The sequence below is a fragment of the Aulonocara sp. 'chitande type north' Nkhata Bay genome, linkage group LG16, assembly GCF_057382095.1.
Source record: "Aulonocara sp. 'chitande type north' Nkhata Bay isolate Kocher_YH1m ecotype deep benthic linkage group LG16, A_spYH_male_GT1.1, whole genome shotgun sequence".
Lineage (NCBI taxonomy): Eukaryota > Metazoa > Chordata > Actinopteri > Cichliformes > Cichlidae > Aulonocara > Aulonocara sp. 'chitande type north' Nkhata Bay.
In genome coordinates, this window is record NC_141359.1 from 19630991 (window position 1) to 19654529 (window position 23539).

At 41.1% G+C, this 23539-nt stretch overlaps 3 protein-coding genes across 4 annotated transcripts; 1 reads left to right on the plus strand and 2 right to left on the minus strand.

Annotated features, from left to right (window-relative positions):
• The first annotated feature begins 2304 nt into the window (after positions 1-2304).
• On the plus strand, positions 2305-6892 carry LOC147311344 (rhodopsin kinase GRK1-like). Its single transcript, XM_086267130.1, has 7 exons — positions 2305-3248; positions 4245-4372; positions 4858-5015; positions 5093-5176; positions 5298-5422; positions 5513-5714; positions 5819-6892. Exons 1-7 carry the CDS (start codon positions 2550-2552, stop codon positions 6106-6108), a joined length of 1686 nt encoding a protein of 561 aa, XP_086123256.1. The 5' UTR covers positions 2305-2549; the 3' UTR covers positions 6109-6892.
• mettl21cb (methyltransferase 21C, AARS1 lysine b) lies at positions 5822-9624 on the minus strand. 2 transcript variants are annotated; one of them, XM_086267141.1, is made up of 5 exons: positions 9536-9624; positions 8992-9100; positions 8691-8854; positions 8500-8617; positions 5822-7426 (listed from the first exon to the last, which is right to left on the minus strand). In XM_086267141.1, exons 2-5 carry the CDS (start codon positions 9098-9100, stop codon positions 7029-7031), a joined length of 789 nt encoding a protein of 262 aa, XP_086123267.1. In that variant the 5' UTR covers positions 9536-9624; the 3' UTR covers positions 5822-7028. The 2 variants fall into 2 exon arrangements, with proteins under 2 accessions (XP_086123267.1, XP_086123268.1); XM_086267142.1 differs by lacking the exon at positions 9536-9624 and having other exon boundaries at positions 8992-9298.
• An 8697-nt stretch (positions 9625-18321) lies between these two features.
• On the minus strand, positions 18322-21764 carry LOC147311346 (uncharacterized). Its single transcript, XM_086267064.1, has 6 exons — positions 21651-21764; positions 20036-21247; positions 19832-19914; positions 19602-19739; positions 19305-19416; positions 18322-18736 (listed from the first exon to the last, which is right to left on the minus strand). Exons 1-6 carry the CDS (start codon positions 21691-21693, stop codon positions 18669-18671), a joined length of 1656 nt encoding a protein of 551 aa, XP_086123190.1. The 5' UTR covers positions 21694-21764; the 3' UTR covers positions 18322-18668.
• Positions 21765-23539: the final 1775 nt, after the last annotated feature.

The following is a 23539-nucleotide window of genomic DNA, read 5'->3' on the forward strand; positions in this document are numbered from 1 at the left end:
GTTTGTATCCACAATTCATGATTTTTCTGGGGTTGGGGTAAGGTCGACTGTCTGTTGGGTTGGAAACAAAGTTTGCTTAAATAGTAATATGAGAGGTGAGCAGAAGGCGCTAGAAACGTCTAGCTGGGTCGTTGTCTCAACCCTGTCTATTAAAAGAACTGGGGAAGGAAACTAGCTCGGTTTTTAAAGAAGTTGACTGCTTGTCAAAAGAAAACCACAAGGGATACACTGCTTGGATGCCTAACACTTGGGAAAAGGATGCCTGACAATGATTATGCTGCTGCAGTGTGATTGGTTCTTACATTATGCTAGTTTGCTTTCTGTCAGCAGTTTTTAATTAGATTTGGCCAAAAACTGTGGATACACTGCAGATACTGGAATATTGGGGGGGGAGCATTTATTTTAGCATCTGTTAATTCTCTGATAAACCGGATCCTGTGACTTGTTTAGAGCTGTTGAGTTCTTTTAATGCAGAAATCCTGGAAGACTAACAGTTTATCTAATTTTGGCTCTGGAATCCACCATAAAAAATACAAAATAACACACAGATGTGGTTGGAGGGAGTTTGCTTAAATTTAATTAAACTGTAAAATTACACCAATTTTATACATGGGCCCCAATGAAATTAGACAACTTCCAATAAAATAAAGAAAAATTACAAATGACTGAAATCTATAAAACTATGGATATTACAAAGAATGAGTTTTGCCATTTTTGATGTCTTGCCCAACCTCCTTCGATTGTTTGTTCGTGGGTTTTTCTACCTAATTTGGTTGGTTTGGCATTGTCATTGCATAACTTTCCACTTTACCTTTGTCCAAACACATTCGGGTTGCTCTTGCATTAACGTTTAATTCACTGTTTTAAGCTTTGCTGCGTTTGGCTGAAGACAGTAAAGCTCTGTACGATTCAGAATTCATCTTGCTGCTTCTGTGTTTTGTCACATCATCAATAAACAGTCGTGAAACCAGTTCCAGTGGAAGCATGCATGTCCATACATTACACTGCCTCCGTTGTGTTTGGATTATGTAGTATGCTTCGATTCATATTCTGTCCCACGCCTCGTCCATCCTGTTTTGTTTTGTTTCTCCCTCCCATCATTCTGTTACAGGCTGCTGTTGTAACTGTCCAACAGTGCTGTTCCTCAGTATGATTTGGGTCAGTTGTCCATCCACAGTTCACAAGAATCACTACTTCTCCTACAGTGCTAGTTAGTTTTTACTTGTGCACAGCTGTCACCCAGTGGGTCTTTAACCTGTTCTCATGATCATATTCATAATGGATTGTGAGCCAGATTAGGCGCTACTTTGATGTTCTTGTTGTAGATGGTTTTGGTCAAGTCTGTATGTTCTTTCATGGGCTCTTTATGGTAGACAGGGACCATTCCTTTGACAGGATAGGTGGTGTTTGTCTTTACCATGGAAAGGATCCTGTGATCATCCCGCTCTATTTTTATTCTGTTTACTAAGCATTTTCACTAGTGCGTTTTGTGTTGTTGTTGTTGTTGTTGTTTTGTTGTTGTTTTTTTGCTGTCAAAGAGTGGCCTGTTTAATTTGCATTGAGGGCTCATTTGAACATATAGAATTTGAAAGCTGCCGTTTCCAGCAGCAGCTTCCAGAAGTGCTATACTTGAACGTGTTGCCTTTACCTGCTTGATTTATGACAAAATGACAGGATTAGACAGGTACATTCTGGGTAGGATCTCATAAATTGCCGACAACAAGAAAAAGCAAATTCCTTCCGTCCATAATGGAACCTGGGGGACTGAACACACTGTTCTTGCAACCTGAACTAGATATATCGCCATTCAAAGTTAAATAAGACACTTCTGAGGATCATCCTTATGTAGGGCCTGCTTTAAACAGTGTTTCTTTGCTGACTCGTGGCTAATGGAGTGATCTCAAAGACTTCTCTTGGCCTTACATTTAGTATTTAGCCATATTTTCCATTTTAAATGCAATATTTTGAAACTTTTAATATTTTTCCCTATGCTGCCAAACCCTATTGGCTGTTAAAAACATCCCAGTGCATTTCAGCATTTGGTAGGCCTTTTGGGTTATCTCAAATATTATTCCTCATTCAAACTGAAGCTTTAATGTGAAGCAGAGTGGTGCTTATAGGCTGTATGAACTGCTAACTGGTTTGCCAGTTGACTGGTGATATCCTGCATATATGCTGCTTGTGTTGTTCTGTTCCAGCATGTGCTCGCACACTTTGTCTGGGGCATTGGGGTGTTAATGGATTACTGAAAGGTGTTGACTCAGGTGTGTGTGTGTGTGTGTGTGTGTGTGTGTGTGTGAGTGAGTGTGAGAGGGTGGTACAGTGCTCAAAGTGTGCTGGGATCTAGTTCAGTCTCCAGTTCCCGTTTGTCTCTCATGCTCCCTCTGCCACTCTGCTGTGATCTGTCTCCTGTTCTCTCAGTCTTGCTTCAGCCTGTCCTCTTTTTCTTCCTCACCCCTGCGCGTTAGTTGGCAGCATTTACCGTTCACCGCCTTTCTCTCTTTGCGATGTCTTCTTTTTGCATTGCTTAACAGTCACTTACCCTCAACATGGATATCGGAGGACTCACAACCGTGGTAGCAAATTCTGCTTACATCAATGCTCGTGGAAGCATCGATGGCTCTAATCCAGCAGCAGCTCGGGATAAAAAGTACCACTCTCGCCTCAAATTGCCCCACATCACTGTGTGCGAGGGTCTGAAGGACACCCTAGATTTATCCTTTGACTCAGTCTGTGTTGAACAGCCAATTGGCAAACGTCTCTTTAGGGAATTCTTGGACGCAAACAAAGAGTATCACGGGGCATGTCGCTTGTGGAAAGACATCGAGGACTATGACCTGGCAGAGGACTCTGAAAGGGCAAAAAAAGCTTCGAAGTTAGTTCAGCGTTACATGGACCCCTCTGCCAAACACTTCTGCCCGTTCCTCAGTGAGGACATCATAACGAAGGTGAAAGAATCCCTCGAGGTTGTAGGTGATGATTTGTTCTCTGCAGCGCTGGCCAAGACTTTGGACTATCTGCGCGAGGCCCCCTACACTTTCTTCCTGGAGAGCATGTACCTGAAGAGGTTCCTGCAGTGGAAATGGCTGGAGATGCAGCCCATGGATGAAGACTGGTTCCTCGATTTCCGTGTGCTGGGGAAAGGTGGGTTTGGAGAGGTGTCTGCCTGTCAGATGAAAGCCACGGGAAAACTGTACGCCTGTAAGAAACTCAACAAGAAGAGGCTGAAGAAGAGGAAAGGCTACGAGGTGAGAGAATTAATGTCATTTGCTCGATGCTCATTTACTGAACATGCCTTTGGCTTTTTGCCTCCCCCAGTGGTGGAAGAAAACCATTTTAAATGGGGGCAAAATCACAGCATCGAAATACTTTGTGAGAAAACATTTATCAACAACGTAGAAGATCTCATCAGGCAGAGTATTTCCTCTAACAGGATTATAATTATTCATACATTTATATAATAACATGGCTTTCATAATGCAGCTCCTATCTGGGGATATTTGAACTACTACCCGAGTAACTGCCACGACTAACACAACACACTGACATAATCATGCATAATTCATCTGTTCATTCTTTTTTGTATTATCTGAAGTAAAAGTTACTGCAAACTACTAGTAAACAAGGTAAAACGAACAAAACATACTTCAGACCCTAATGAGCTTTTGCAGATTTATAATATCTGATTCAGCTGGATGGTAATAAATATATTTAAAAATGAAATGGCTTTCTCTCCATGTAATGAGATGTGGAAATTGGAAGCTCTAAGGAAGAAATTTTATAACAACCTAAAAGTAGAATTAGTTTTGACCGTATCAGTTATTTATTTTATCACTGTGTAATGAGTGGCATCCTTTGGATTTATACTTTGGAGTAAGTGCTTTCCACTGAGCAGGGCTGCAATGGTGCTAATCATCTTTGTCCCTGCCTCTGTCTCATTTGGCTTTAGCCTGCAGTATTAAACACTGAGACAGGGATAGAGTGATTACTGGGAGCTTTATGGAAAAGCTCTTCTGAAGGGAACTCCTTGGCGCTGTTGCATTTTGCCCTTGACTTGTCCGAGGTCATTCTCTGAAGTGTATACCTGAACCTCTCCTCCAAATGGCACACACAATGAGACAAACATTACAGTTTGGTTCAACCTGAGCAACGAAACATCCATTTAGTTTCACATTGTTATTCTTAATTTAAAAGATGGCATGTGAGCATTTTTCAAAGTTGTCTTTCCTATTTGTTTCCTGTAGGGGGCGTTGGTGGAGAAATGTATTCTTGAGAAGGTTCACAGTCGCTTCATTGTGTCGCTGGCATACGCCTTTCAGACAAAGGAGGAGCTTTGTCTGGTCATGACCATCATGAATGGAGGAGATCTCAAGTAACTTTGTTTTGAAGCATGAACATCTGGCTGTAGCACACACCCCTTAACCCTTATTAGCATGTTGTTGCTTTAGTTGCAGCCTAAACTTCTATAATCTTTAAGTATCTCCTTTGCCAGCGAAGCAAAGGTTATTACAGAGATGTTGAAGTCCGCTGTAATGTGCTGGAAATGACATTCACCCAGATGTGTCAGTGTTCATCTGCAGACTTAGTGTAACAAGTGCAGAGTCAGATTATGCACAATTTCAGCTAAAATATAAAGTATTTGCCTTTTTAGCTCAGATTACTTAGAAAGCAAGACAATAGATTTTTTTTTCTTATTTAAAGCAAACATCCTTTAATCCTAGAAAATCAAATTTTAATGCTTACAGTCTGCACACGTAGAACCAGCAGCGTATGGGCATGCTTAAGATGTAAAACACTGCAAATGTGTGCATATTGAAGGCCTTTAATAATTAGCCTTGGCTTATCTGTTCCCTGTAGGTACCATGTTTACCTGGTGGATGAAAACAACCCAGGGTTTGATGAGCCTCGAGCCTGTTTTTACATTGCCCAGATCATCCAGGGCTTGGAGCACCTCCACCAGAAAAGAATCATCTACCGAGATCTCAAACCAGAAAATGTGCTGCTTGATAATGACGGTAATACATTATAATCACATTTTTGGAGAATAATATGATTATGAGCTAATAATATATGTTTTTTTAAATCACAACAGGGAATGTACGTATATCTGACTTGGGTCTTGCTGTGCAACTAAAAGAAGGCAAAACCATGACAAAAGGCTATGCTGGGACTCCAGGTGGGTCTCATCTGCACCCACTGAGAAATCTGTATGCAGGTTCACGTTTAAGGGTAATCTTGCAGGTTTAATTTTTAATTGTAGCTCATCTTGTCGTTGTTTTTATTTTTATTTTTTGCAGGTTACATGGCACCAGAGATGCTAAAGGGAGAAAAGTACGACTCCTCCGTTGACTACTTCACTCTTGGAGTGACTTTATATGAGTTCGTGGCTGCTAAGAATCCGTTCAGAAACAGAGGAGAGAAGGTGAGAGTCTAAACTGCAGGTGGTACTTTCTGTGCAAAGAAAGCAGACAGAGGAAAGAAGAGGTTTAGAAGCTGTTGATCTTCTTCTCAGGTGGAACGTGAGGAGATGAAAGAGCGTATGCTAACTCGGGTGGTGACCTACACTGACAGCTTTAGTGAGCATGCAAAGTCGTTGTGTGATGGGCTGCTGGCCAAGGAGGTGGATCAGAGGATGGGTTTTAAGAATGGATGCTGTGACGAAATCAGAGCACATCCATTTTTCAGCGGCATTAACTGGAGGAAACTGAACGCAGGTAACCTTTCGATATTTGCTCAAGATCTTTTTGATTTAGGAAAAAGTTTGAAGCCACTAACCATTTAATGTGGTGCTTAATTCAAATTTGTCACTTTATTTCAGGAATTCTACCTCCTCCTTTTGTCCCTGACCCCAAAGTGGTGTATGCTAAAAGTCTGGATGACGTCGGGGCATTCTCCTCTGTGAAGGGGGTGGCATTGGAAGATCCTGATAAGAACTTTTTTGACGAGTTCTCCACGGGCAACATCTCCATTCCTTGGCAAGAGGAGATGATCGAGATGGGAATTTACGGAGAGCTCAACGTTTGGGGCCCTGAAGGCACCATCCCCAACGATCTCCGCAGGGAGTCCATACTAGAGCAGCCAAAGTCATCGACGTGTTGCTTATCTTAGAGTCACTAACACGCGTGAACTGCACAGACTTTCGTTTCTTTAGAGCATGCGGCATGAAGACACCATGAGAGACACCAGTCGGTTCTGAACTTTGTGATCGCACACTGAAAAAGTTTATGTCGACATGGGAACAGCAAGAATAGACTGGAGGCGGACTTCCAGCCTGAAATGAACTTGATCATAGATTTAGGTGTTGAAAAATTCCAAATTGCTGACATCTGTCATCTATTGTCCCTTCAGTCTTCTGCCCCTCATCTCCTTTCACCATCAACCTGCTCACTTACTTCTCTTTATATGTATATGTGATGAATTATTGTAAAGCTTTTAGATTTAAAATGCATTAAAAAAAATCCCATTTTGGAGCCAGGGTTTAGTGATGTGTTATCTTTGGTGCTAAGTGACAGTTACATGTTGACCATGTAAGAGCTGCATATCTGCTCCTGTAGGGTTCATGCCACTTAATAGAAGGTGTCTTTTTTTTCTTAGTGTTTAATACATACTAAATGCTAACACATCAGAGATGCAAAGTCTCGTGCCTGTGGAACTCTTTTTCTTAAGGGGTTTATTTCATGGGTTTTGATGACTTTCGATGGCTTTATGACTATTCCAGCGCAGAGTCACTTTGATAAGTTTATGTAGTCTAGATAGTGTGAGACAAATATGAGTATAGGATGAATGTTTACGGTAAAATTATTTATTTTCAAGAACTGTCGGACTGAAGTTGAAATATCAAATATTTGGGACAAAACACCCCAAATCTGGCAAATAAAATAGCTTATTGAAACTTGAGTCAGGAACTTCATTTCTGCTTAATGATGGTTATAGCACTGTCCAGGAATGTAAGCACAGATCAGAACCAGGCGTGGAATATTTCATAACCTTTGACATCACTGGAAGCTCCCACTCCTAAAGCCTCCTTGTCACTCCTTTGCCATGGCTTTATAAATCCTGATCTCCTGCTGCGGCAGCTCGGTCAGCAACGTGGTGTTAAAATGGCTCTTAAAGCACTCTGTGAACCTCAGGTCTGACTGGAACCGGATCTTGTTGGCCCACAGCAGCGTTGTTTGACTTCCTGGTGGGCAAAAGTGACGCATAGTTTTCAACAGTTCTTCACGGCAGTCGTGGTGATAGACCACATCAGCTGCGAGCACGAAGTCGTAGTGGTATGATGCATAGGGGAAGTCTCGATCCAGGTCCTGACCCCAGGAGAGAGCAACCACTTGAGGGGTGTAGCGGCAGCGGCCCCTGGTGTTTCGCAGCAGGTTGAAGGTCAGGTTAGATAATATGTCTGGCAGATCTGTTGCCGTCACCCAAGCACCTGGCAAAAAGTGGGTTGAAACGCAAAACAACAGAGACATCAAAACATAATGATTTTTTTTTTTTAATTTTGTAATTATTGTGCATTTTGTTATGGAAGCTTGTTTCCCCCTCTAAAAAAAAGAAAACTATTCCTAACTGGCAGTCAAAACTTCAAGTTATTTTCTCAATTTGGTAAATATATTTTTTTAAATAAAAGCAACAATTCTTAACTTGTGGATAACAAAAAACTAAACTAAATATAAACTTACAGGCTGCTTTGAGTTTTTCACTAATTATAGTTTCTGCTGAACCAGTAGCAAAATGATTTACTCTAATTGTAAGGAATTTTGGTGAGCAAGCTGAAGTTGCATCGTTTTTGTTTTATTTATTAATTTTTTCCAAGTTTTTTACTTTAAATTCAATCATTTTATTTTATTGGGAATAAATGAAACCTTTGTTTCCACTCTGGGCTTAATGGAGGGGCTTATGGATAACAGCATCAATCCAGTGATCGCTGTATCCATAATATATCTAAGTTACAACCCCTCTGTTGTATGCAGTACAGGAGAACTATGTGGGAGGATGGTCGTTGTGCTTTAACAATGAATTCCAGTGTTTTTAGTTGCGTCATGACTTTTCCCGCGAGTTCCATCACCAAGCTGAAATGTAACTTTTGCATAAAAGCAGAAATATGAAATATTCAGTGCACACATTATGCGCGAGTGGGAATTAACCCTTTATGGATTTTTCTTTGTCTTAAAGCCAAGAATATCACCACTTAACTAAGTCCTAAGCAGAGATGGGCAGTAACGCGTAACTTGTAAATAATTACTTTTGAAAATAAGTAATCAGTAAAGTAACGGGATTACTTTTTGGGGGGAAGTAATCAGTAATTAGTTACCGATTACTTTTTTTTAAGTAACTTGACCAACACTGGTCCTAAGTAACAAATATAAACTAGTGTATTGCCAGTTTATTAGGATGCATCATTTATTCTTAAATGAATGTGTTCCCAACATCAAATCTAAAAGATTAAAGGTAAAGTTTCATACATGCAGCACATGCACAACTGCATTATCAAAATGCACTTACCAAGCAGACTTGCTACAATAGAAGCTAAGCCAGTCCCAGCTCCAATCTCAAGTACTGCTTTGTCCATCAGGTTCACTTGTTGCTGGTTGTTCTCCAAGAACTGGCACAAAGCTATTGCCTACAAAAATAAAATTCTTGTCACATTTGCAACACATTTTCAAAATGAGCCAATGCCCACGGCAGCCCCTTACCCCAGGCCAGATCAGAGCACCGTACGTATCCATGGACTCTCGGATGCTGATGTCATGACCGGCAAAATGAAAAGACTCGTTTCCCCGAGCGTAATAAACACTCGGCTCCCAGAGGTTCCTCCTGCTCAGAGCCTCTTTTGCCATCACCCTCTGGTCTGTCAGTACTGCATGAGCAGAGCGTGACATGAAGAGACAGGTTATACTAACAAATTAGCAAAGTTCAGTTAAAAAAAAAAACGAATTATACTTGCCTGACATGCAAAAACTAGACTTGTACATAAGAGATACAGTTTGAATATACCTTTAATAGCAGTTCCCTCCTCCTCCACCTCCTTATCATCTTCCCTTTTCTTTCCAGGAGGCTTTTGTCTTACTGGCTGGCTGAGTGCAGATGATCTCTCCATAAGCATCTTAAATTAAAGTTCCCATCATGGGTCAAGAAAAAGAAGAAAAAGAAAAAAACCCAAAACAAAATTATTATTATTATTATTATTTTTTAAAAAAGGCCCCTTTATGTAACGATTGTTCATTTGAATCTCAGTAAAAGTTGGAATGGATTCAGAGTGGACTGGATTTAGTCCGCTAGTCTCTTTGGCTGCCACTGGACTGCGAACTGGAGCCCAGAAACACAGCTGGTTAAATCCTGAGGTCAACAAGCCACAGTCATGGATAGAGAGCACACTGTGTTTACCTCAGATGAAAAGCACACTCAGATAAATTCCAGTGCAAAGACTAAAGTTACATTTATACAATTTTATAAAATAATTAGCGTCATTTTAAGAATTTTCAAACGAAATATATTCTTAATAAAATAGAAATAGTTTGCAAGAAGATGTGAAACCTACCAGTAGGAAGTATGCCCCGTGTGTTTTCTTGTTGTGTGTCTGCACTTGCCTCTGTGTGCTCTGAGTTTATACACAGAGCATCGTCTGTGACACACCCCTGAGTAAAGCTGGGGTCTGCTAACATAGTTTCCCCCTCCCAGTAGACTTTATTATATACGCTTTTATAGAATTGCATCCTGTTATCCTGTTTCAGCACTAAGATTTACTGCAGTGAGCTACTTGTTTATTCTCTCCTGTCATCATTAATGCATCACACATCTGTCTTTAGGTAGGTTACAGGTAAAGCTATGGGGACATGTAAATATTTGAAAACAAAATGTTTTCACAGTGAGCCCAATTTGCATATTCATATCAATCATGACAGGGCTCTCAGCCAAACTGTATGAGGCTTTGCAGAGTGGGTGCAACCTGGCATGTCCAAAGATTAGGTTAATTTCTAATGTGCTCAAAGTATAGATCCAGTCTCAGTGTCCAGTCTTAACATTACTTATATGGTTAGCAGTAGTGAGTGAGTTCGTGAGCTCAAAATAGTCGAGCACTTAGTGACAAACGCTACATGTCAGTTTGTGAAATTTCTTCCTAACACTCCTCTGGCATTAACGTCACCACAAACTTGGTGAGCTGGAAACTTCAGGTGCATTCAAGCCTTAAATCACCACCAATGTATAGCATGCAGCCTGTGGACTCTGGAGCAGTGGAAACATGCTCTGTGGACTGTCAGATCCTCTGTCTAGAAGTTCAGTGGATCAGTCTTGGTTTAATGAATCCCAGATGAACTAAACTGTGGTTTTGTGGAGGAGGGATAAGGCTATGGGGCTGTTTTTCTAATTAATCACTAATCTTACAGGACTATCCAGAATATATATACTGTATATTGCAAAATAAAGAACCAAAAGTTGTCAGTGGGGGGGATGATGTTAATGTTTCAGCTTATCAGAGCATTTCGGACAATTCTCAGTTTGGGAAATCCCCTTCAAAAAGCAAGGCATGGTTGGAGGAGCCTGGTGTGAAAGAACTTGACTGGCCCACGAAGAGCTCTGACCTCAGTCCCATCAAACACTTTCGGGATGAGCAGAGAGAGCCAGGTCCTCTCGTCCAGCACAGGTATCTAACCTCACCAATAATTTTCTGGATGAATGGCAAAAATTGTCACAGAAACACTGGTAACACTGGTAACTGGACTTCTTTAGGACATTTCACCTCTCATGGATTGTCTTCTGTTTTCAAGCTCTTAAGACCACCATGATCTAGATGACTGAAAACCTGCTGAAAAGGGGGGGACCAACCAACTGCATTTGGCAGATTAAGTTTTTGTCAATCGCATCATTTTGCTCTCTTTTACAGTAACTTTATTGTTGAGAAGCCCGGTTTCTTCTTTCCGTTGCTTCTCCATCAGTCAGTCAGTGTGTAAACACTCACTAGTCATCTTTTGGTTCCTACTACACACCTGTGAAGTTTTGTAAATGCACAGTCGGGACTCAGATGGATTCTGTACACAAATGACAGACAGTTAATCACTTGCTCAAGAACTTAGAGCCTCCTTTACTCTGTGGGTCAGAGCAGAGACTCACAGAATGGAGACAGAAACAGCTAGCCCGATGCGTTGATGATAATATGCAGAATAAGCTGCAAGATTCGTTGCTTGAGAAAAAGTAAGAATACAATGTGATTTGGTCTAGGCCATACTTACAAAGCAGTAGAAGTGTCTTGCTTTGCAGATTAGATTAAAAACTTAAAGTATGGATGATTTCTCATTTCAAATATTCACAAGTTTGATTGTCTTTTGTCTTCCACTTGCCTATTGATCAATTAACCACCGCTTCCTGTACCAGAGCCAAGGTGAAAGGTAACCCCCCCCCTCCCAAAAACGAACAAGTTAAATTTCACAAAAACTAATTTAAGTGGTGGAGCAAATAAGAACCCGTTCATTTTGGTGCTGCTCCGATTTGTTTGCTTAACACTGCAAGGATGGAGGGCTGTGCTTTCTGAGTGGCCTTTTACTTTATGTATGTTTTCTCCATCCATCCTGTTTGGATGTCTTTCACAGCTACTATAGGGCGAGAGGCAGGGCGCACCTTGGACAGGTCACCAAGCTGATGCAGGGCTAACACAGAGAGACAGACAGCCATTCACACTCACACCTATGGGCAATCTAGATTCACCACTTAACCTAATCCTACTAACTGCATGTCTTTGGACTGTAGGAGGAAGCCGGAGTACCCGGACAAAACATACAAACTCCATGCAGAAGCCCACAGCCAGTGGGCACAACAGTGCTAACAACGTTGCCACCGTGCTACCTCCTTTACATTTTCTCAGCATTTTAAAATAACGGAATTCTGATAAAAAATATAAAGTGGATCCATTACATCAAGGTCCATTACTATTCGGAGGTAAATCAGATTTGAGTACAAAAATGTAACATGCTGACTTACTTTCATTTATTCTAATGGTATACACTTTATTAACTTTATCAAACCACTGGTTTACTCACAAAAGGTTCTCAAAATTGAAAGCCTTCAAAAATGAAAATACATTGTAAAATACTGCTTTAGTTTTGTGGATATATATTCATATATTTTGCTAAAATCTAGTGATGTTATCTGGCAGTTTAGAAATGTCATTCAGAGCAAAACAAACAGGATGCTTAATTCTGTAATTTGTTTATGTGGAACTGACATGATGAACACCGATGAATTTAGTACACAGATTAGTGCTGGTATGCATCATCTCTATAAAAGGGAGTGCTGTAAACACTGCTCAGAGTCTGTTTTTGTCGTAGCGGTGGAGTCCAGGCTGACCATGGATACAGGGGTATTCACTGTACCAAGTAGCTGTAAGCCGGGCTGTAGAGCTTTAGGTGGGAGGATTCACAGCCTTGCATGAGTGTACACTCAGAGCGGCCAGGAAACAGCTGGTTGTGCCGCATGAGGTTAGAAAATGACTTGAACTGACAGACGGTAACAACCAACACTCAGTCACTGTCATCTAAATAGCAACACAGGTAATGAGTCAAAGTATTTGGAGCTTTCCATCACAGCAGGGCGGCATTATGTCACCCAACCCACTGGATTTAATTTATTAATCACTACTGATGAAATTCAGTGTGTATAGCTGCCTCCTAATGATGATAAACCATAGCCGATAATGTACTCAGTCTGTTATGAAGCCACACAATGCTTGGCAAATCTTTAGGAGATAGCTCTCTATTAATAGATCGAAGATACACATTCAACTGGGATCTCTTAATTCCAGGGAAAGCCATTTTTCCTGGTGGGGAACAAAAGAGAATTACCAAGGCTCAGCCTTCAAAAGATAGCTCATGCAATGCTGAGCTGAATCTTTTTGAATATTGATAATAGTGTGTGAGTATGGTGGCGGACCGGTCAGCAAATATAAGAGAAGGATAAAGAGCTGCCAGTCATCACCTTAGGGTTGGTAATCCTCACCTCCGTGTCTAAAGGTCAGGAAAAGGTTGTGTAGGCCAGCGGAAAATGAGTCACCATCACACACAGCAGCACGTGAGCTGCAGCGGGCTTACAGTAGCCACGTGTGCAGCGTGATTGTGTGAATACATCACTTAATGGGCGCTAAGCTCCCTGTTATTTTAACCCTTTAAGACCTACCATAGAACCAAGTCCGCCAGAGCTTATATTATATTTTTACATGCTGTGGAGCCATTTTTGGGAGCATTTCAAGTTGCTATACATCAATACAACCATTACAGCCTAAATTTTAATAATATGTCTGCATTAGGTGCATAGTAATTACATAAATTGCAAAAAAGTGCAATAAACTACAAAAAAATTGAAAATCGTTTTTGTTTTTTTAACATATATTTCTAGTTAGAGAAATTTAAGAGGCTTATCCCTCAAAACTGTAAATACAAAAAAGTTGCACAAACTAGTTTCCCACCACAGGAAATTTACTTTGAGTGTCTTCATAGTTTTATTTTTGAAATACACCAATTTTTATACACTGCAGGAAAAACGAAAATAAATATTATAGTGCAAATTTGCAAAATAACAGCATATGCATCAAAATAAACTATTTCCAGCAGTGCAATATGAGTCCTAAGCATCCCAGAAACGACACAGAAAGTCATAAACTCAAACATAACTTTTTAAAACACAAGTATAGGCTCATAAGGCCCCGATCGTAAAAAAACTACATTTCCGCAAAATGACGTCACTTCCGGTTTCGGGCAGGTCATGCGGTCATGTGATAGTTCGCGCTGATGGACGTAGGAAGTGTTACAAACAGCTGATCGGATCGGCGAAGTGTGTTTCTGGAATATCATGTTTTTGTTGCTGCAAGTGATTTTTATGCAGTTTTTGCAAAGCTATATGTGGAAGGAAACTGTGACCTAGGACAAGCTGATGGCATCAGATGTAAGTACAACTCCTCCGGTTTCATATGCAAAAAAAATTATTGCGCTAGCTTATGCGGTTGCAGAGCTACTGGGATTTAAAAATAGTTACGCAAAATGGAGCGTGCCCGCTCCAATCGGCTGTAAAGGGTTAAAGGGTGTAGTTAAGAATGATACTCACTGTGTCTGGATGCCTCTGTGACAGAAAAACGTAATCAAACGTTTAAGCAGACAGAAATGATGCAGGTATTGAATTTGGAATTTGGAATCTGAATGTGAACAGCTTTTATCCCCCTGAAAGATTCTGGGCACAAGAACAAATCGCTCTCTTAGGGTCTTCATGGGGTGCTGAGGTTGCCATATATGGGGCCTTGGATGTGCTGGAGGTTCATTTAAACCTCATTCTCACTTTGCAATGCTGCCTTGACTGACGGCAGTCAAATAGAGCATCTCGTAACAGTCGATGTTGTGTGACTGTCCTGCATTCAGTCGTGCGTTTGAAAGGTCTGAGTTCTTCAGCTTTGTTGAAAAATTCTTATTCAGTTTTATGGTCATTATCAAGGATGTATTTTTGGATTCTGGATAGGGTTATGCATGTCTCTACATTGCAAGCAGTGGCTTTGGCTTACAGTTGGTCTTCTGCTAATTGGGAGGTTGGTGGTTTAATCCCTCGCTGCTCCAATCTGCATGCCAAAGCATCCGCGGGCAAGATACTGAAACCCCAGTTGCTCCTGATGCATTCACTGTGCGTGAGTGTGTGAATGTTAGATTGCGTGTTTGAATGAGTGTGTGTCAATAGGGGAATGACTCATATTTGAGCACTCAAGTACTGAAGAAAAGCCCCATTTACAGCTTTAACATTTGTGAGATTCATTGCAAGACTGTGGCATTAGTATTAATTCATTTGGCACATAAACTCACAGCTGTCTTGAGTCACATTTTCAGGGATTTTATTAAAGTGTCCAGAGTATACAAAAAGTATTTATTGGTTTCTGCATTTGACAGACAAAAAAGTGTGCGAAATCCCCAAACCTCCACATAAAAACTGTTTTTACTTATCAGGGCTTCTAGTCAAATTTTCAGGTTTTTCTACTTCAAAAACACTTTTTTTCATAGTAATATTGTATTCATTATTAATAATGTAGCAACAAACAGCACAATGTAGATATTTTTATTACGTTTTTTGTGTAAACTTCTTATATAAGTATATGAAATGTGTCTTAGAGAGTTGACTGTGGATTCAGCATTGTGATGGAAAGATTTTGGTCCATACTGAGATGACAGCATCACACAGTTGCTGCAGATTTGTCAGCTGCACATCCATGATGTGAATCTCCCATTCCGCTGCATGTGAAAACTCCTCTGTTGGACTGCCGTGTGGTGACTGTTGAGGCCATTTGAGTACAGTGAACTCATTCTCATATTTAAGAAACCAGTCCGAAATCATTTTACACGTGACGTTGTGTGTTATCCTGTTGGAATCAGCCTGTTATTAGAAGATTTAAGATGGCGGCGCGCACAGACGCAGCGGCCCGGAGCTCCTACACTTTTGCACAATAAATACTAAAAAAAAAAAAAAAAAATGAGAAGAGGCATCAAGACTGCCAAGCAGCAGCACAGGAGGCGTATCGAGGCCAGGTTTGAGAACAACACAAACCCAAGGCAGGTCTGGGAGGGCATCAGGGCTATCACGGACTACAAAAGAAGAACACCATCACCCTCAGCCGACAGTTCTACTCTGGCTGAGGATCTAAATCTCTTTTATGCCCGTTTTGACAGGGAGAACACCGACCCTGTCCTGTCCCCTCTCCCCTCAACCGACCCTGCTCCGGTCCTGAGCACTCATGAGCTGAGGCGTGTGTTCCGGAGCATTAACACCAGGAAGGCGGCCGGGCCGGATGGAGTGCTGGGCCGGGTGCTAAAAGACTGGCGGACGTCTTCACCTCTATATATAACACCTCGTTGTCCTGTTCACTGGTACCATCCTGTTTCAAAGCAGCAACCATCGTTCCCATCCCAAAACAGTCAAATGTCACATGTCTGAACGATTTCAGACCTGTGGCACTCACCCCCATTCCCGCCAAATGCCTGGAGAGACTGGTCATTAAACACATCAGAGCTGCTTTTCCACCATCCCTGGACTCGCACCAGTTTGCATACAGGGAGAACCGGTCAACCGAGGATGCGATCGCCACAGTGCTGCACACATTACTGAAGCACTTGGAACACAGGAACACCTATGCACGGCTCCTCTTTGTAGACTACAGCTCGGCTTTTAATACCATCCGGCCATACAAACTCCGTCCCAAACTCCACCAACTGGGACTTAACTCCTCTCTGTGCAACTGGATTGTGGACTTCCTCACTAACCGTAGACAGAGTGTCAGAGTGGGTAAGAACACCTCTTCCACCCTTGTGGTCAACACCGGTGCCCCTCAGGGGTGTGTTCTGAGCCCTCTGCTATACACTCTCTTCACCCATGACTGTATTTCCTCCTGCGCGTCCAATCTCATTGTTAAGTTTGCAGATGACACTACAGTGCTCGGACTTATATCCAACAATGATGAGACAAACTATAGGACAGAGGTGCAACAACTAGAGTCATGGTGCCACGACAATAACTTGGTCTTAAACACCAAAAAGACCAAGGGGATCATTGTAGATTTCCGGAAGAGGGGCCATAACAACCATCTGCCTCTCTTCATTGGCAGTGAGGCGGTGGAGAGGGTGAGCAGTTTTAAATTCTTGGGGGTAACTGTGACCGAGGACCTGTCCTGGGGCAACCATATCACCTCAGTTGTACGGAAGGCCCAACAGCGCCTCTACCTGAGGAGACTGCGGAGCGCACACATTCCCAGATCTCTGATGTTGAACTTCTACAACTGTGCCATCAGCAGCGTTCTGACGTATGGATTTCTAGTGTGGTTCCCCAGCTGCACCAAGGCCGATCAGCAAGCACTCCAGCGGGTGGTGAAAGAAGCTGGCAGAATTATTGGAACAAGTCTTCCAGAGATCAGTAATATCTTCCCCACTCGCTGTCTGAGGAGGGTGCACAGTATCCTGCGGGACCAACATCACCCTGCGCGCCACCTTTTCCATCTGCTGCCCTCAGGGAGAAGGTACAGGTCTATACAGGCCAGAACATCCAGACTGGCCAACAGCCTGTATCCACAGGCTGTGAGGCTCCTGAACTCTCTGCCCCCCTCTCACGGACAATAACCATATCCAACTTCTTAATAGCAATGAACTGGTCTGCATTGGTGCATCATATCTTTATTCTCTTCCCCCTCCTGCCCCCCCCCTCTTTCTTAAATAGATAACTATCATATCTGATATCATATCTCACAGTACAATAATATTGAATGGGTTGCATTGTTGTATTTTGTCATGTTTCTCAGGTCTTTGTCTGAATTTCTACGAACATTATTGCTAAGGATTGTCTTATTGCATTGGAGTCACACTGGGTTAAATATGTACACTTGGGTTTTAAGGGGTATTTATTATTTTCTTCTTTTTTTTGGGTTGTATGGAAGCCCCAAACGCAATTTCATTGTTCTTGACAATGACAATAAATAAATAAATACTAAATCAGAAGATGGATACCCTGTGGTCATAAAGGGGTGGACATGGTCAGAAACAAATGTTTAAAAGCCACAGATAAGCTGTGGTCTTTAAATATCCCACACACATTTACACCACCCTCAGCAGCATGAACCATTGATATAAGACAGATGGATCTATGCTTTCATGTTGTTTACATCTGAATGTTGCAGCAAAAAATGGAGACTCATCGGACGAGGCATCACTGTATGAATTGTAGCCTCATTTCCTGTTCTTGGCTGACAGGTGTGACTGTCTGTTGCTTTAGCCCGTCCACTTCAAGGTTCTATCTGTTGTGCTTTAAGAGATGCTCTTCTGCATACACTGGTTCATACACAGGCTTCCAATCAGCTCAAAGCAGTCGGGACATTTTCTTCTCACTTTAGGCATCAACACTGCATTTTACATCAGAGGACTGCAGCTCACTGGATATTTTCTCTTCTTTGGACCATTCTCTGTAAACCTTAGAGATGGGTGCTGAAATCACCTCTCCTCCCTGTTATGATGCTCGGTGTGAACTACAGCAGGCTGTGTTGACCTGGTCTACTTGCTCCCATATGACTGGGTGATATTTTAATTTAACAAACATTTGAACAGATGCACCTAATAAACTGGCAGGTGAGTGCTTATACAATTATGTATACAAATGATAAAGCATAGTAAGAAACAAGAAAAAAAAGCTCTTAAACACATTTAATAATAACACACTGACTATACCACAACACTATACTTTAACTATACTTAAAGTGTGATGGTAATAATGAAAAACTCAAGAATAAAATATCAAATTTCCTTTATTTACACAACAAGCCGTATTATCAAAAACAACATTGTCCATACATTTTGTCTAACTTTATTAAATGTGACTTCTTTATTTATTTATTATATTTCTAAATACCAAATAGGCAATATTGCATTTAAACAAAACGATGGATGGGACTCATTTACAAAAAATTTACTTTCAAATGTGAAATAACCAGAGCGTCCTAACTGAGGTTAATGCAGGTAAATGAAGAGTCCCGTGACTAACAGATGCTGACAGTTCATGGTTTCTAATCATTTACTTTCCAATTTAAGATAAACTGCAAGTAAAGGGGAAAAAAAAGTTCAAACTCAGCACCCAGCATCTGACAAGGATAAGAAAAACACCTCACTGTACATTAACTAATTGTAATAGGAGCAGATGAAAGCCTGGGGTTCCCAGCACGTAAAGTCGTTAAACTTCCCGTTTCCTGAAAAAGACGGACAAACACAGGGTAAGAAATAAAGTAAGTGTGTCTAATAATTTAATGTGAGATCAGTTCAGCTTTATTGAATACATTAATCATATTTATTCAGCAACGTAACTTCTTACTGACTGGTTGAATAATTAATTCAGAGCCATCTTATGAGTTTGGGAAAAGTTCGATTTAACTAACATAACTACACATTTTTGCATAATTTGCAACAACACAGACAGATTATCCTTTTAAATAAAGAAAGAAAGAAAGAAAGAAAGAAAGAAAGAAAGAAAGAAAGAAAGAAAGAAAGAAAGAAAGAAAGAAAGAAAGAATGTCCATGTAAGTATAATCAGATAAACACTGTTTTAGGAGCTAGATTGCACCTAGATTGCAGAATTGTTCCGCATAAATTTTCACAAGCACCACCACCACTATTTATGTATTTTGGGCTTCTTTCAGCTTTGTAACACTGGTATCTGTGCGTTAGTGATGCTAAAAAAAATGCTAAAAACAAAAATGAATAAACACAAATGGAGGAAAATGAACTAAAATAAACATCTTGGATTAAACCGACTCATACCCCAAGGCAGAACTTCCAGGCAGTTCTCCTTATTTGCTGTGTTATTGGGCTCCCCTGACAGCCAATCAGCGTAGTCCCATTTGGACCCGTCCAACCAGATGAAGCGACCAGTCTGACATGTAACAAGAGATTAATGAGAGTTAATCAAGAGCAGTAGTTTAACATAATGAGTCTCTAGATACAACACATCAGGGACACGAACAAGGTCTCATAGTGCAGTTAATACAAAGGTAAATCATTATTTTGTGCGCTCAACAAGTTCAAGACCTCCACAGATCCCCAGCTCAAAATACATACGTCTAGAAATCGAAGCCCTCCAATCCATGTGCGCGTATACTTTCCATTTTCCTTCAGTATCATCTTCATCAGCTCAGCGTGGTTGTGATTGCTTGTGATGGAGGCCAGATGGCCACCGGGGAACGTTTGGCAAAAAAGCTAAAAAGGAAACAGTGAAAGATCCACATTAATGTCAGAGTTTATATGGAGTCATTGGTGCTTAAATGGAATTACAGAGGATGCATGAATACCTCAGCATTTGCAGGCGTCTTTGGCCCTTTAAAGAACTGGTAACACTTCTCTCCTAGTACTACACCAGGGCAAGAGCGCCGCCCTGTGGTGAAAATTGAGATTACAACATTTAGTAATTTAGCTGGCCTCAGAATATGCACACATGACTACATTTCTGTCACTCTAATTACTTTCTTTGTGCATATTCAGTATGGGTGTTTTACCTTGCATGGCTTGTTTGAACCTGCTACGATTTTCTTCTTCTGACACCAGACCAGTCGGCTCACCATCATCAGGCTCAATCTGGTCTTCTGTTTCTGGCTCTCCATAGAGCTGCACTTGTGATTTTTCTTCCCCTGCGAGTGGGGATTCCTGTTCTTCAGACCTCGCTGCCATCTTAGCTTCTTCATTTGGAAAATAGTTTTCCATAAGTGACACTGGCTGCTCCATTATGTCCAGCGCTGGCCCTTCTTCCAAGATACTAGGATTTTGAAAAGGCTCTTCCATCATCTCAGGCTCCAGTTCCATCACTGGTTCTTGATCTAAAGCATAGTCCCGCTTCCTCATGAACAACTCCTCTTCTGGCAAAGGTTCAGCTGGGCTATTATCATCTAGAGGCTCTAACTCCATGATTGGCTCATCCACCATTTCATTTTTCGCCTCCTCCTCCTCCTCCTCCTCTGGCTTAGGTTCAATGAGTGACTCTTGACTCTGAAATTCTGCATTTGCAGCCTTTTCTTCTTCTGTCAGTTCTGATTCAAACAGGTTGTCATCATCTAGAGGCTCTAACTCATCCACCATGTCATTGTGACTTTCTTCTTCTGCTTCTTCTACCTTTTCTTCGTACTCTTCTTCTTCTTCCAGACCAGAGTGAGCTTGAAGCTGCATAGGCTCCTGATAATTTTCTTCATCTAACATGTGCTTCTCCTCAGGTTCTAGCTCCATTAGAAGTTGATCTGGCTCAACTTTTACCTCTGACTCCACCTGGAACTCGGGGTCATCTTTGAGCTCTTGGTCACCCTCACCTTCTGGATTAACTCCAGCCATTTGAGCCTCAGCTTCCACAGGAACCTCTGCTTTAGCTTCTTGCTGTGCTTCAGACTTTTCCTCCACCTTAACTTCTGGCTTCACTTTGACTTCTAGTTCCACTACACCTGCTTTCTCCACCTCAGCCTCAGCCTCAGGCTCTGCTTTCACCTCTTGCTCTTCATCTGGCTTTACTTTAACCTCTAGTTCTGCCACATTCTGCTTCAGGTCTTCTTCAGCCACTTTTTCCTGCTGCTCTTTGGAGGGTAGTACGGCCTGTGGTGCAGGATTCTCCACCTGTACATGACCCTGCAGTGGAACCGAGTCTCCCAGCAGAGGGAGCTGGTTTTCTTTAGTTAAAACTGGACTTTTTTCCACACCACGGGGTAGTGCTGGCAATGCCAGAGCCACTGCAAAGAGAAAATATTTGAATAATTACTGAAGAAATCACACAGACATCAAACTTTAATAACAAATGCTATGTCTTTTTTTGGTGGTGATCTACCTTCTAATTGTGGGGGAGCCTGGTAGGCCTGTTCAGTTCAATAGCTAACAATCCTCAACCCAGCTTTGGTTTTGAAACACTATATAAGTGAAGTTGTAAATGTTCTAACCCATTAAAAATAGCAACATAATCATTACTAGCTGTTATATCAATATAACACCTAGAAAGCAGCTCATAATGAGTGAATGAAATGTTTTCATTTGATTGATTACATCTTACAAATGACTTCAAATCTAAATTGATTTCAGCTATTTAGGAGAAAAAGACCATAAAGAGCACAGATCGGTCACGCTCGAGCAGCCTCTTACCTGCAAGGCTCAGTGAGAGCAGCGCTGGCGTCTTCATCTTCATCTAGATGTCAAAATCTGTAAAACTGTTTCATTGACTGTAGACTGATTGACCATTAATGTTTAGCATCTGGGCTTCAACTGTTGGATTGTGCACTTTGAATCTTTATAAATAGTGTTAGTCCCTCCCATTTCATTTAAATTTCCCATAAACTCATAAAGGTGGGTCGTCTCCCTCCCTTATCTTGTCTAAAGTGCTGTTTTTTTTCTTTGTTTCCTTCTGGCGAAGTATAAAGTTCATGTTGTTCAGGGCTGCAGACTTGATTCAGAGGTCTGACCTCCAAACAGATCAGAGTAATAAATGATGTCAGTAAGAGACATGAAATCTGATCACTGTTTTCACGTGCGCTTGTTTTCGACGCCTGACACGTGAGCAAATAAAAACTGAAAACGTAAACTGCTTGTTTATCTGTTGGTTGAACTTTGATAGTTTTAGGAAGTAGAACAAAAAGCGTGCTTGACAACAGATATAAAGAAATATTGGCGGATGCCGGTGTTATCTCTAAGCCTCCTAGTAAACGCGTCTATGGTATAAATGTGAAAATCCTAGAACGTTGAGCATGACGTTGAGTTCAGCATCGCTGAGCTTCAAACTCTTACAAGATTTTTAATAGCTAAACCAATGTTATCACTTTGAAAATAGATGACTTCCTTCTGGAGTTATCGTATTTACAAATTCAGGCGTCCATGATGCCCACCCACACATCAGGGTGACGGCAGTACTTCATCGGCCTTTTACAACTGAGTAGTAAAAGCTGAAGACTGTCTTAAAGAAATACAGTATGAAAGTATATAGTTTCCTAGTAAGGCATGTTGATATTTACCTAACAAACTAACCTTACAAGCTATAACATCAAAAGTTTGTACAGGAATAATTGTCATGTGTCTCCACAATAACCCACCACACAGTCAGATACTGATTATTAATTTATTATTACTATTATCATTTTCTCTCTTGGACAAAATCAGGACCAGTGCTTTTAATTTGCAGTAAAAGCAAATAAAATCAATATTCAGTGCAACGAAATGTAAATATTCTCCATCTAGTTCACATGCAAATATAATATCTTCATCCCTTCACAGTAAAAACTAAAGGTGTTTATCAGATATAGAGCTTGTTTTGATGTTTTTAGGCTTCTCATTCTCTGCACTTCTACCATTAAAGCATACAACAATACAGCAAAAAGCAGTGAACCCCATAATGCACATCTACGGAAAAGGTTCTCACACCCTTACAGTGACTTTCTTTAAGTAGTCAGTCGGGAAAAAAAATGCAAATGAAGGAAAATCTCTGATGGATTTAATGGAAGCAATTACAGTTTATCCAACCGAAACATGTCAGGCACCTATGGATGTGACATCCTGGAGGAGCTGCACTATCTGTGGATCCTGAATGTGCTGCAGGGACCGTCTCATATTACAGCAGTGACAGACAATAACAGAAAGCAAAAGTAGAGAAAAATCAGTCAGGAAAGAGCCAGTCTGTGGCCACCAGCTTCAAAGCCTTTCCCTTTTTTGGGAGGGTTGTCGTGTTGTTGCCTCTCCAGTGCACCTGTTGTCACTTGGATTTTCACTCCATTCAGTTTCCACCAAACCAAAGCCTAACATTAAATGGCAGCTGTGTCGCTCAATATTCATGGACTGTGGTCAAATCCTGATCCTCTGTGATATGTTCAGGTTTTACAAGTTGCTGAATGTCGCTGTTTGATTTATTAAGAAAGAGATCGTCGGCCAGTAGACTGCTGCTTTCTAAGAGTATGTTGGATACTCTTACGCTGAACACCATGGGGATTATTGCAGTCTCTCTTTGTTTTTTGTATGAATGACTGTATTAAATATTTTAGAAACTC

Excerpts from the sequence above, each read along its gene's own strand:
- LOC147311344 (XM_086267130.1), top strand. The coding sequence starts at position 2,550 with ATGGATATCGGAGGACTCACAACCGTGGTAGCAAATTCTGCTTACATC. Across the intron at positions 5,423-5,512 it reads TCAGAAACAGAGGAGAGAAG|GTGGAACGTGAGGAGATGAA; the intron begins GTGAGAGTCTAA and ends TCTTCTTCTCAG. Across the intron at positions 5,715-5,818 it reads CTGGAGGAAACTGAACGCAG|GAATTCTACCTCCTCCTTTT; the intron begins GTAACCTTTCGA and ends ACTTTATTTCAG.
- mettl21cb (XM_086267141.1), bottom strand. The coding sequence starts at position 9,100 with ATGCTTATGGAGAGATCATCTGCACTCAGCCAGCCAGTAAGACAAAAG. Across the intron at positions 8,618-8,690 it reads GTGCTCTGATCTGGCCTGGG|GCAATAGCTTTGTGCCAGTT; the intron begins GTAAGGGGCTGC and ends TTATTTTTGTAG. Across the intron at positions 7,427-8,499 it reads TATTGTAGCAAGTCTGCTTG|GTGCTTGGGTGACGGCAACA; the intron begins GTAAGTGCATTT and ends ACTTTTTGCCAG.
- LOC147311346 (XM_086267064.1), bottom strand. The coding sequence starts at position 21,693 with ATGAAGATGAAGACGCCAGCGCTGCTCTCACTGAGCCTTGCAG. Across the intron at positions 19,915-20,035 it reads GTTCAAACAAGCCATGCAAG|GGCGGCGCTCTTGCCCTGGT; the intron begins GTAAAACACCCA and ends TTTTCACCACAG. Across the intron at positions 18,737-19,304 it reads CCTGGAAGTTCTGCCTTGGG|GAAACGGGAAGTTTAACGAC; the intron begins GTATGAGTCGGT and ends CGTCTTTTTCAG.